This window comes from Gordionus sp. m RMFG-2023, chromosome 5 (genome assembly GCF_954871325.1).
Source record: "Gordionus sp. m RMFG-2023 chromosome 5, tfGorSpeb1-WG-v2, whole genome shotgun sequence".
Taxonomy (NCBI): domain Eukaryota; kingdom Metazoa; phylum Nematomorpha; class Gordioida; order Chordodea; family Parachordodidae; genus Gordionus; species Gordionus sp. m RMFG-2023.
In genome coordinates, this window is record NC_088779.1 from 25,951,226 (window position 1) to 25,965,475 (window position 14,250).

The 14,250-nt window shown below is 28.9% G+C and overlaps 1 protein-coding gene and 1 long non-coding RNA gene across 2 annotated transcripts; both read left to right on the plus strand.

Annotated features, from left to right (window-relative positions):
* The first annotated feature begins 1,062 nt into the window (after positions 1 to 1,062).
* LOC135930298 (conserved oligomeric Golgi complex subunit 2-like) lies at positions 1,063 to 14,150 on the plus strand. The gene is made up of 16 exons (XM_065467079.1): positions 1,063 to 1,126; positions 1,170 to 1,331; positions 1,371 to 1,436; positions 1,476 to 1,556; positions 5,558 to 5,764; positions 6,385 to 6,554; positions 6,958 to 7,072; positions 7,561 to 7,703; positions 8,352 to 8,431; positions 8,828 to 8,991; positions 11,727 to 11,813; positions 11,980 to 12,079; positions 12,131 to 12,287; positions 12,498 to 12,656; positions 13,285 to 13,492; positions 14,029 to 14,150. Exons 1-16 carry the CDS (start codon positions 1,070 to 1,072, stop codon positions 14,101 to 14,103), a joined length of 2,031 nt encoding a protein of 676 aa, XP_065323151.1. The 5' UTR covers positions 1,063 to 1,069; the 3' UTR covers positions 14,104 to 14,150.
* LOC135929701 (uncharacterized) lies at positions 1,596 to 2,484 on the plus strand. The gene is made up of 3 exons (XR_010572632.1): positions 1,596 to 1,729; positions 1,779 to 1,914; positions 2,287 to 2,484. It is a non-coding gene; the product is annotated as an uncharacterized LOC135929701 (long non-coding RNA).
* Positions 14,151 to 14,250: the final 100 nt, after the last annotated feature.

Genomic DNA, 14,250 nt, shown 5'->3' on the forward strand with positions numbered 1-14,250 from the left:
TCGGTCGAATCAGCTATAATCCCATGCTAATGGAGTTCCATTATTCCAAGGTATTAAGGTCAGCCCATCTGGCCGGATACTATTTTCAGTTGAGAGACTACAGGTTTTAAGGGTTGCAGGAATTTGAGCTGAACGTAGAGCGCGGAGGTGCCGTTAACTGCACTGTGCGAGAATGTCTACCTTTAGAGTATCGACAATGAAGAGGGTGATGTCTAAAACAATCAACGGGTTGGAAACATAATGAACATGTGGAGTTGGCCAGTATTTTACAACCAAGACGGAGACCTATTGCTATGCGTAATTCTTTGTTTGTTAAGAGAAGTCCTAAGTTTGAGCTGGGCAAAGCTTCTAACCATTCATAGCCCGATAGGGAAGGCAAAAGTTGTGGAACTTGCAGTTGTGGGAGAGATAGATTATCAACTGTTAAGGATTCATCAACTGTAATGGGCGATAATAAATGTGAAAGGATTGATGTGGATCCCTTAGAAGCAGCACTCGATATTAGATATTCAACGGAGTGGCGTATTAAGGAAAGATCCCAGTCATGTTGCTTTCGTGATGTGGGGATTGGAGAGGAGAAGGAATTCTCTTTCCAGATTGTTAGGGCGTGGGGAGGTGGGGGGTCGGTGGAGTTATTGCTAAGTGATAGAATAATTAAGCGTTAGCTTGTTTCTGAGGCTAAAAAGGCATCAAGGCTGAGTGTCCCAGGTGATCTTAGGCCAAGACTTCCAAATTTCGAAGATAGAGAGACCTGCATCCAAGAATTTGGGCTGAATTTTATATTGAGGTTGCCTTCTAAAGAGTTTTAGATTGTTAATTCTTGAGAATTTCGGGGAATAAGAAAAGTGGGGAAGAGCGGAAAGCATGTTGGATTTTTGGAATAAAGAAAAAGTTTTTGAGAAGGAAGAAAGCTTGATGGCAAGAAAGGACTTGTAGGATTTTATGTAAAAGGTGTAATTACGGAGAAATTTTGTTTTTAAATATGGGGATCCAAAAAATATATATAAACAGCTGTCACTTGTTGTATGTTATTAGATTTTATAGAGAAAGTATATTCATAAATCTCCACATGATTATTAATCAAAAGGACTCTGATATTTCTTTTAATAGAGACTTATTTAAAGATGTTTGAATATTATATATATACGTTTTATAACACTATTTTAAAGGATAATTTTGATTGTGATGAGTTTCTATTGGAATTTAAGAATAAAGTTGACTTAGAAACTTTGCAGCATGATCTAGCTTTATACTCAAAGGAAATCAGCACTGAAATATATGATATAATAAATGAAAATTATTCGGATTTTATAGATTTTACGAACAAATTAGTATTTACTTATAATATTTTGTTAATTAATATATATTAGTCTGAATTTGAAAATACATATGAAAATTTTAATAATCCATTGAAAGCCTTAAAAAATGAAATAGAAGTAAATATAGTTTTCTTATATTACAACCTTTAAATTTAGTTAGTTTATACTAGTATAAATAATAGTGAAAATAGTAACAAGCAATATCTTGAAATATTGATAAATGATATTGACTTTAAAGTATATCTGGTTTATATTTTATTTATTTTTAGTAACTAGGAAAATGAACGTTTATGTAATTATTTGCTAAATAATTTGAATAAAATTGACCAAACTTTAAATGAAAATGATTTGATTATCGATAAATCTTTGTTAAAGTTACCAATAAATGATATAAACTTAGAGGTGAACAGGTTGTAATTATATGCTTGGTAGCTTGTAATATTTTTTTTATAACAACAGATTTAATGATAATTTTATAATACAAAATATGGGAAATGTTCTGGCAAATATTGAAAGGTGTGCTATTGAATATCCTTATTTATTTACTATTAAAAATACATATGACAAATCTGCCAGTCTTCAATATACCCCAGAGGTTACATAAATATATATGTATGTCTAAATACGAAATTTGAAATTTTATTTACAAAATTTAAATATGTTGCCAATTTGGGATTGTTACAATTCATGTCAAACTATGTAAGAATTATCTAAGTTTAAGGTTTTTAGAAAATGGAGCAGGGTTAGGTATAGCCAGGGTTTTTCTAAGGGGGAGGTTGGTTCCCTACTAATATTATTGGAGTAAGAACCTACTTTAGGCATTTAATTGTTACATACATTTTTTTAAATAATAGTTTTGTTTTTATACTTTTATTCTTAAAATTTTAAATTATACTATTTTAACAAATAATTGATTGGTTTATTAAATTCAAATTTTCTCAAAATAATAAAAATATGTTATTATTAGACCTGTCACCAACTAAACTATTACCCACCAACACGAGTTCTAGAAATCTAATCGGTGGCCCACTTCTTTTTAACTGCCATCAACAGAAGTGCCATAAATCAACAGACATAAATTTAATAGCAATTTTATAATATATATTTTGAATTGATATTTAAATTCATTTAAGATAAATTAAAATAAAATGTACACACACACAGATTATCGGCATATCAAATTCAATTTTGTAACTTTATAATCATTAGAGATCTGCAAAGTTAGGCCCGAGTCTGGCCCAGCCCAAATGGACTTAGGGTTGGGCTCAGGCCCTAATTCAATTTAAAATAATCGGGCCAGGTCTAATATTTTAAAAAAAATTTGGGCTGGGTCAGGTTGGACCTTGAATTTTTTTAAAATATTTAATTTTTTATGTAAAATAAAAATATCGATTTTATATATTGAAACTAAACGACATTGGGCTGGGCCGGCAAAACTTTTTTAAAAAAAATTTCGGGCTGGGCCAGGCTTGAAAAATTAGGCCCGATGCAGACCACTAGTTATCATTAATAAATAATCTTATCTTAAAGATGATCTCCTTGTATTTAACATCAATCCAGTGGTATAAAATTTTATTGTGCTAATTTTATAATATAAAAAATTTTTTTAGTTAGTGGGGAAAATTTTATAATTTCTATCCTTTTCTCTCCAAAAATATAGAAAATCTATATCCGGTGAATGGAATTTCCCGAAATGAATATGGCATCTTCGTTCTACAAAGTCATTTATGAAGTCATAATTTGTACTTGTAGAATGTTGATATTTCTTCTTGATTTCCAATCTCTATATTTATTAATCTAATATCTCATATTCTATATTACACAATTTTAGTTTTAAAAATCTTGGGTCTAGAAAAGTACACTTAGGCCCCATTTATAGTAAACGCGTTTTGTTCAAGTGTTGCGTTATTTAACGCAGCGTTATTGCAAAATTAAGTCAAATAAGTAGGTATAAATTTATAAATATGGAGCGTTATGATAACTTTATGATAAAATTTGAAAAACATATGTTGAGATGCATTGATAAAAAATAAGCGATACGATTATAAAAATAATATCGAATTCGATAAAAAGGTATATGATTTTTCTTACATATTATATAAAATAATCATCCCTATTTTAACTTTATCTTAAATTAGTTTTTAAAACTGAATCAGCTGTGAAAGCTGCGCATTAAATAACGCAACGCCTGAAGATAACGCATTTACTATAAACGCAGCATTAGATTTTTTTTTGAAATAAAAAGTATAAATAAATTAAAATACTTGTATAATATTACTTGCAAATTGCAACAGATAATCGTAACCCAAGTTTAACATATTTTCCTTAAGTAAAATAATTTCCTAGTTATTTAATATTAAATACATTTATGTTTCACTTCTGAAAAGTAATTGAGTTTGTAGGCCCTTTTTGTGAAGAGAAATTACTTTTCTTTAATTACACATTTTCTCTGATGATATTATACAATTACAACAGTAAAGCTGACCAATCAAAAAGTGTATAAAATATAAATATTATTTTTTTAAAAATTATGCGCGGATCGTGCTAGCGCATTAGCGCCATTTTCATAAATGGCGGCGTTGTTATTTTAATGGAATATTTATTATTGAAAAAATTATTATATTGCTTATAGCGATATGTTATATACACTATTTTGTGGAAGAGGAGGGTTAGAGTGGGTGTAGAGGATAGATGGGGGGGGGGGGGGTTATTATCTTAAAATGATATTTACAGGAACAGGTAAATTTTTGGGGATTTTCCCTTGTTTCCTCCCGGGATACACCTTTGTATATGAGGGAGTGTAAGTTATTGAAAAACTTTTTTTTTATATAATCTGCCAATCAAATCAATTCATCTGAGTTTCAAAAAATTAAAATGTGAATTTTTTTTATCACAAGAGGGTATAGAAAATGGGTAGATAATTATTTAATTAATATCCATTTCAGGATACATGATAATCTAATATATTCTCAAATATCAATACACCTCATAAATTCCCTATAATACTTTTTATGAGACAGTATTACAAATGTATAAAAAGTATTTTCTTTCTAAAATTAAGCTATTTATCATAAAATTAATCAATCAACCCTAAAAAAGATTATAATTATAATGAAATTCAAATTATAAACATTAATTTTTTTTCCAAAATCATAAGCTAAAATTTTGCTTCTTTTTTTTTAACACGAAAATTTTACAATTTTATAAAATTAATAAATCAATATCAAACATTAAGAATTCAATATTATACATAAAGTTATTATCAAATGGTAATTTCATTGAGTTGAGTTGTTTTTAAAAAATCTTTTTGAATTGGGTCACTTAGGGAAAAGACTTTTCTACAGGTTAGGTTAAGTCAAAAAAATTTGTCTCTTAGAGATCTCTACAGGCAAGAGGCCCTTTCCTAGTGTTGTTTAACAGAACTCAATATTTTAGCCAGAAAAATATTGCATGAGCCTCGAGATTTTACTAACATATGTCTAGACCTTTGTTCCTTCTATGACCAAAATCTTCAGGCTGGCGTGATATTTTTCTGGTTGAAATATTAATTTAGCTGATTTTTAACAACACTATCCTTTCCTACTTTACTTCTTGAAAATACCAGAGAAAAAATTATCCGCTACATTAGCATATCCAGGATTTATTCAAGGGGTGGTTATTTGTTTTGCGAGGATTTGTCCCCAAACCCTCACTTGATGGCTTCAGCTGGGTCCAGCCTATCAAAAATTCTGATTAGGTATTTTTGATTTAACTAGGGTTATCTTTACTTTGATTTATCAATATATAAATATTGTTTTGAAAAATCACGAAGCATAAGGGGAAAAAAAACCTTTTGCTTTGAAAGGAGATAACGATTAATAGGTCATAAGAAAGAATTAAATCATATGCACCTACATGATTGACTGACAGGTAAAGATTTCGGAATATTGTTTTTTTTTAAAAATATTTTTTGAAATGTTTTTTTACATCCCTAGTCAATTTCAAATAAATATGTTGGAAAAAAATTGATTACTGTGTTTTTATATTTTTATTTTATTGAAACAGTTTACATTGTTTGATAGCTAGATCAAGGAGGTGTGTGGAGGGGGGGGGGGTTGTAATTATTTAGCATGTCTAAACCAAACCCCTAAATTCACTATTGATTTAAAAAAAATTCTATTATATAAATCTTCATAAATATATCTATCACTATATGATATCATTTTTTTTTAAATAAATTAATTTGCCCTGCTATTTAGAAATTAGAAAATATTCTATCAAAAATCATGGATCAATGCGAAAAACTGTTCATAGCCTTGATAGACCACCTAAGATCGACACCTAGCAAGACTCAAATATTTACCGATCATTTGAATGTCCTTTTACAGATTTACAGCTACTTGAACCGTTACAGTGATGCTGAGAATATCTTAGCAACCAAAATGGTCGGAATAGATTTAGGAAAGGTTTTAAGAATTTTTTTATAAATATCGGTTTGCGCAACATTCATATAAAATATTTTACTATTATATATATAAGGCTGTTTCCTAAATGAAAAAAAAATATAAATAAATAAATTTAGTAATTTTGAGGAAAAAAATAACATGAGCTATTTTTGATGTAAAAATAAAATAGTGTTCTAATTAATTTTTCGAAAGAAAAAAAAATAAATTCCTGTAAATGACGATAAAGATTTTAAAACACTATTTTATTTTTACATTGAAACGGGCCGGGTCGGGTTTTTAAATTTTTTTAAAATATATGTAAATTTATCAATTTTATGTTGAATTTTTTATGTAAAATAAAAATATGTGATTTTATTTATAGAAAGTAGACGCCATATAACATATATCATTTATTTTGAATAATTATAAGAATTAATTTCTATATTTAAATAAATTCGGGCCGGGCCTGCAAAATTTTTTTAAAAAAAATTTCGGGTTCGGGCCGGGCCGGGTAAAACTTTATAAAAAAAATTTCATGCCGGGCTTGAAAAAATAGGTCTGATGCAGATCATTAGGACACAGCCTAAAATAAATGCTAAATATGTAATGTATTTATATTATTTTTCGCAATTTTTCTAAAGATAATAGATCTAGAGAATCTGCAAGGCCCTCCTAAGTATACCTGTTCTACTACAGAACGCTCATTAAGCGGTTTAGAGACCATTTACCGGGAAATACTGGTATTCGTTTCCGAAAAATGCGATATATTTATTCACCAGACATCGACCGAAAAATGTGGAATTCTTAATGGGTTTTTTAAAAAAATTATATTAAGTTTATTAATTATTGAGATCGTTATAATATCAATGTTAGCGGCCATAGCCTGCCTTGATAAATTTGAGAACATTTCTGGGGTGAATTTACCTAAATGGTCACTTAGAATAATTGTAAGATGGGGTAGAAGAGAATTCATTCTAATAAAGTATGGTATTTTTGCATTCTAGAGACAATATAAAAATTATTCCATGATTTTGTTTGCAATTCGGAACATAGATTAAAAATGCGGAATATTTATATTTTTAAAAAAATGGCCGAGTTCCGGTTTTTAGATATGTTAGGAGCATAATTTCGGTTTCTTTTCTATATTTGTCGTCCCGATTCCCAGGGCTTCTTTAAACTGATTATATATTATATTTTATGTCAAAAAATAAAAGAATATCTGGGTTCAACTTCTTGAAAAACTCTATTTGGCCCGAAATAGTTCACCTCTTCAAGGTTCGGCTATCTGACTATATCTACTCCTGTATCAATCCAGACACGTTTCACTCGGTTACTCTTTCTTTATAATTTAAAAAATAAAATATATATTTGAAGATTATAGAATATAAAATGTTTTGTTCGGGCCCAACGGAAGCTTCTTCATCCCATTTTAGACGCTGCTTCCTCCCCTCCCCTGATATATTAATATAACGGGGATCGCGTAAGCGCGTACCTTTCTGTAAATAAATGGACCAACCTTTGACAATTTCTAGGATGGTGGGTGAGCTCTTGAGCTTCGAATACCTAAGCCTAACGCCTTCGACTCATACCTTGGACCATCCCATTTTTTTAAATTATCATTATGTTAATATTGGAATACTTTAAAAGAATAGAAACAATGATTATAATGCGAGACTTTGAATATCGTTTTTAAATATCACGATTAGATCTACGGTAATTAAACAATCACCTGTGTGCCTTAGATTAATATCTAGAAATATTAAGCAAATTGGCTTCGATATATTTTAAATATAATCGACATATTTATTATTTCGAAGAATTATGTCGCCACTCTAGTTTTCCTGGACGAATTTGAGTCCCATTTCGGTTCGCGGAAGGAAGTTTTGGAGTTCAGGGAAACGCCTACGTATCACGAATTCATAGACAAGCCCTGGAACCTGACCATTTACTTTCAAATTAGGTTCAAAATTCAATTTTTTTTTATCCTAGGGAGTGAAAATTTTAGGTTTCGTTAAAATTCATAAAGGTTTTGCGAATTCAGAGTCCATATTCCATTAACCCGTGGTTTTAGCAAATTTTTACAATTAGGTCCATTTTGCCCGCGTTTTTATAAGTTTGAAAGATGCGATCTTGTCGGAATGGTGTAGAAGAATTAGGCTGCGTTTATAGCAAACGCGTTATCTTCAAGCTTTGCGTTATTTAACGCTATCGAAATCATTTATCATAACCTTCGTCATAATGCTCTATGTCTATAAATTATACCTATTTATTGGCTTGATTTTGTAATAACGAAGCGCTTCAAAATAATGCGTTTAAGTACAAATACGGCCTTGGCCTTTTAATTTTACACAATTTCTTAGTAAATATTTTTGTATTTATATTAAAAAAATAATATAAAATTCAGTAGATAGGTACTCTAAACATGTTCGAATACTATTTAGGAAAAATCAGATCTTTTAAAGAATTAAAAAAGGCGCCCTATAAATGATTTAAGTTTATAAAAAATTTCTTAATCTACTACAAAATATAACCTAACTTTTGAATATCGTTTTTTTCCATTTACCATTTTTTAAGAATATATATTATACTATTTCTATATAATATTTAGATTTCAAGAAATCGCTGGCAATTTTGAAAGGGTTCTGCTTCAAGATCCTTTCGCGAAATGCGAAAGAAGCTCGGATATTAGTATTAAAATATGAAATTTTATTATATATTTTCATTCCGCCATTTACGCTAATATATTCATCTTATATAGGAATTAACCATTTTTTCAAAAATAAATTGAGGCGATTTGCTTTTTTTTTTTAGTTTTTTTTCTTGGAGATGATATAGGCAAGGATTTTTAAAAATTTATATTTCATTTTATTTTTTAATTTCTTAAACATCCTTTTCTAACGATTTAGCTCAGAGGGTATATTTATAGTAAGCGCAAATATATATAGCGAATGCATTTGTTTGACTTTTGTATTCTTTTATTGTTATTATGGCCGATATCGCGCTTAGCATCTCTCATTTTTTGCACATATTTGTTTGTAATTATATGCTATTAAGTTATACATACGTTTTTTTTTCTTTACTAAGATGAAAAAAATTTACCACCTTACAATTTACTTTCAACCATGTGCATGCATACCTCGATTCAAACCTGTTGGGATAGGCGCCAAACATTTCTTCCTCCCTTGTCCCAAAAATTTTGGAAATTAACTCTTCAAATTTTGTCTAGACATCGTTTTTGGATTGAAAAGGTTTTTAGCAAATTTATCGGCTCTTATATATTTTTTTGTGATATATAATTTATCAATTGGTCACTAACCGCCCCCAAAGATATAATATATCCAAATTTTTAGGTTGCGCATCTTAGCTCATATTAATTTTTCGCCTCTATTCGGTAAACAGCTGATTTCTTTTTTGGATTTTTTAATATCGATTTTAATTAAGAATTTGGAACCAGAACATTTCGTCGTGTTAGTATTATAACTATATCCATTTTTTAAAATAATTTTTTGTATTTAGATAATAAATAAATAAAATAATATTCCTTGTATTTAAGGTGGATATGAGATCGCGCCATAATGATGCGAATAAAAGATTATTCTAAATTTATACTTTAACATTTTTATTGGTGATGTGGAAGAATACAGTATTGAGGATTGAGTTATCCATGAAAAAAATATTCAGCCGACGATTTTTAGGGACTCGAACCTGAACCGAAACCCTTTTTTAAAATTTCTCAGAATTGGTTCGAACTCGTTTTCAAGTGTTTAAAATGTTGTGACTAATTTTAGAGACTTATTTTATTGTTTAAATTTTTTTTGATTCCTTAAACGGAGTTGAATATGGATTCGGAATCCAAAATCTGTTGATATTTTCAAAATTCGTTTATAAAGTTTTTAACTCATATTTATTCTTATTTTTTCCTAGTTTAAAATTTGTATATTTTTTTTTCAGACAGTTAAATTAGAATTCTAAAAAGAAAATAGTTAGGGAGACGCAACCTCTATATTTTTTTTTATTAATAGTTACTATAAAATGATAGTTTTAAGATCATGTTAAAATTGCTATTTAATACTATTCTTTTTCAAATATAATTCAAACGCTCTAAGATAGAATTTATCTTTTATAAAGAAGAGAGCACAAGTTTTGAAGTCAATAATTTTTTACTCTACCGTGTAAGCCAGCTTTCGGTCTGATCTCTTTTCTCCACTTTTTACGGTCCTGAGCGTCGTCGCCCGTTATGACTTTCTTCCACGTCTTCGATCTTGCCCTTTCGTTCTACGTGCCCAAATCACCTTAGTCTATTTCTTCACATAACCACTCCAGACGCTTCTATGCCAATTATTTTACTCAATTTTTTGCGTTTCTTTCTCTCTCATAGGGTCATTCTCATCTCTATTCTCCAATTTAGCTTCATGCGCCGCTTTCATTACCCACGTTTCGCCATTGTAGACTATACAGTTTTTCACACAACATTGATAAACTTTTCCCTTCATTTCAGATATACGTTCTTATCAATTAAAATAGACGACATATCTCAAAATTTCCTTCATTCATATCTTACCCTTGCAACAACTGCAGAATCAAAACCTCCATCTGTGTTCATCGTGTCATCTAAATAACAAAACATCCCTTTGTCCAGGGGAGCTTCATTACCTATATTTAAACCACCATTTTTACGTTATTATTATGAGTCACAATCTAGTGGATCACTTCCCTTGTAAACCTATATCACTCACTACACTTCTTTCCCAGTTAGCCGGAATATTTCCTTCGCATAGGATCTGCACAGATCTGTCATCCATTCTACTCTAATTTCTTCGCTCCATCATTTTCGCCAACACTTTTGTTGGGCCTGCTCCTTTACTTCTCGTCATCTTCTTTAACATTTTCCTAACTTCTTCCTTTAACTTTATGACGTCGCGCATCCTTATCTCACTCATTTTCTTCATTTAATAATGTTTTCATATACTTCTTCCACATCTTCTTAATCTAATTGTTTTCAATAACTATCGTCCTAATAACCATATCCGTATTGGCTACTTTCTTACTTATTCTCCCAGGATATCATATTGGTTATATTTAATCAATTTATTTAATTCTAATAACAATATAATACATATTTTTATTAAATATATTATATTATATAATCATTTTAATATAACGCCATCTATACTACCTTTTTTTATTTATAAAAATAATAAAGATTTTAATAAAATTTAAAAAACAAAAATGGCTATCGAGATTTTTTATTAAATCGTTTAATATAAAAATAATGAATCAACTCCCAAAAAAATCCCTTCCTAACAAAGTTAATATTTTATTTTTACCGGAAATAAGAAAACATTCGGAATTTTTAAATTTTTTTTCAATATTTTCCAACGTAAAATTTTAAGGGCTATAAAATGATATTAATTTGTAACTCTATCTTAAGTTTTTTTTAAAAAAAACAAGATATAATGAAATCACGACTTTAAAGGCGTATATCTTTGGATCTGGTTGAGCTAGCACTCTAAAATTTTGATTTTATTAACATTTACAACATAAATAACTAATATGCCAAGTTTTATCCATTTTTAAGATGGTCGGCCGAGTCACTGGTCGATTTGTCATGGAATTACCCATAATCCCTAAAACAGTTAGAATATTCAAAGGTTCAAACTAGTTCATGGAATTTTTTAAAGGTTCGGTTGACAACTGGCTTGGTGGGTTAGGCTCGATAAACAACGTTTAATACTGGTTTGGGTTTGGCTTAGATCCCTGGTTTCCATGTCGCCCTTTTTTATGTTATAAAAGAGAAATTCTATCTTTAGTTGACTTTTAGACGAAAATTTGAAATGTATATATTTTTGGGGAAAAGAATATAAATTTTGAAATTTGAAAGAAATTGATACGTTTAAGGTAAAAAGTATATTTTTTTTCTACGAAAATTTATAATATGTAAAAGAATTTAATTATCGATTTCTAATGTTACCTTTTCTTTTAGGATTTCATAGCCGATATCGAGAACTATACTGATTGGTCAACCTTGACGCTCGGTTTGTTGGTGGATATCGATTTATTCATTGCCCAAGTTATTTTGTTCGATTTTTTTTTCTTCTACAAGCTTATAAAAAGGATATATTTAATATAAGTTAATTCCTTAACTTTTAGAGGGTACAATGCCATATTTACAAAACTATTTTAAGGAAAAATTTAACCAAGAACACATATCATTACTAATTAAAAATGTTTCACAGTTACCGTTGATCTATTCCACGTGTATAGAACCTGCTTTATCGGAATCGTTCGACAACTTAGATTCTTCTGAAGCTCTTGAATGCCGATTGAAATTTAACGGTAATATCTATTTATTTTTTTCTTATTGAATTAACTTTATTTATCTGCTAGACACGGTATGTCAATCAACCATATCCGAATACCAATCAGGCGTAATACCTCATCTCAAAAAGTTATTGATAAACAAGTTGCTCGTTAATGATCCCTCCAATGAACGTTGTTTTGACAAAATATTTGACATACCAAAGACCTACAGACACACTAAAAGATGAGAATTTTGATTATAAGATAACCATTTTCTTTTTTGAAGAAGGGAATCTAAATTGGAAGGAGTAAGAAAGGAGTGAAGAAACAAATAGGAATTAATTAAATATTTTTTTTTAAAAAAAAGTAGAAATAAAAGTAATATAATGAAGAAGCGAAGAGAAGAATAAATTAAAAATAAATCATTTCAAACAAATTTTTTTTATATATACAAGACCCCTCAAAATCCCTCGGATTACGTAAACGAACTTGTGCGTTCTTTCGAAAAATTTGTAAATAAAATTAGCACAGGGCTAATGATAGATGGCGCAAAAGATGGCGAACCTATTAAAACCGAAATACTGTCCCAAGCTTTGAGATCATTTACTATAAAGTTTATAATATATATATTATGTATAGCCTTTTTTTTTTAGTACACACAATAGTGCCTCCTTTTCCCAAATACTAAGACTGTGTACCAGGTCGGCTTAATTTGGATACTTAATTGCTTTTTAGTAGGCTAAAATGTTTTTGAGCCAGGGCACCCTATTTTGGTATGTTTTAAGAATTTGGGGACATTTTTATTTTTCGTATTTTATTCTCGTTTTTTTTTTGATTATGTTTTTTTCTGTTGTTTTTTTTTGACTATTTGGTATTAATTCAACTCAGGACACGGCCTAAGTGATTTTTCAAAAAAACAGAATGTCTAAACCCAAAAATATAAATATTTTTATAGGAAAAATTAATAATATTTTTTTTTTCAAATCTTCACTTAACATAGATAATCGAATGTAATCTTCAAATATTAATTTTAACAAGCCTCAGCAATCCGTATTTTGCAATTATGTTGTGGCTAGATCTGGAAAATATAGTTTAAGAAATGCTTTTATTTTTTGGTTCTTTCTAACAAATTGAAGCTTTTAATTTTTTTTTTTTAAAAACTCCAGATTTTTTTTGTTTTTAATTCAAACTTTTAATTGCTTTACTTAATATTCGATATTTTGTAATTTACTTGTTCAAAGATACGGCGCTAAGATAAAAGAACTCCTTTCAAATGTCCAAAGAACGGAAGAAAGTTTGATGAGGTTAAAAAAGGTAAAAGGGCTTCTGACAACCCCCAACAACCCGGATAACGCATTAGCTCAAATTTCTCCTATTACAAACTTAGTAACCGACGAGTCTAAAATCAAGCTGCAGATCAGAATAGATGTTCAAAGTTACATAAAATTGGTGAGAACTTGTATTATAAATTAAGAAGAAAAACGATTTATAAGGAATTCGATTTCTCATAAATAGCGGAAAGTATTTTTAGCTAGTGTTGATATACTAATAATTTGTTTATAATTTATAAATAATATTAGTTTTTTTCTTTTAAATTAAACAATTTTGCAAGATAATTTACAAAACGTTTCTTATTCCGAAAAAAATAAATAAATTGATATTTAAATAATATAATATAAGCAAAATATGCGCTGTAATTTATTTTAATGTAGTTTAGCTACAAGCAGAGTGTAATTTATAAACGAAATTAGTTACGTTTTTTTTAGCTCATGAACCTTCCTTAATAAAATACATAATTATAAATAATTTATTTTAAAAATTTCTAACCAAAAACATTGTCTTAAAATTGAATATATTGGGGTAATAAAAAATAGTTTATATATGGAGGCGGGCGCCAAATTTTAAAAAATTATGTCCGAAATTTGAATTATTTTTTGAACAGGTTTTTGTATGTTTTTTGACAATATCAAATTATTTTATTTTAGATGAAAGGGTTCGAATTGAATCTTTTTATCGAAGACAATAGTTTTGAAGCCTTAAACGATTTGGTTAAAGAATGATCGGCAAAAAACAAATGGGAAAAGGTCATGTTAAAGAAATTTTTAAGCATTTATTTTATTTAGCATTGATAAATGTGATATAATATACAATTCATATGTACAAAGCATAAATAAAATATATTATATTTATTAATTAATGTTTATTTT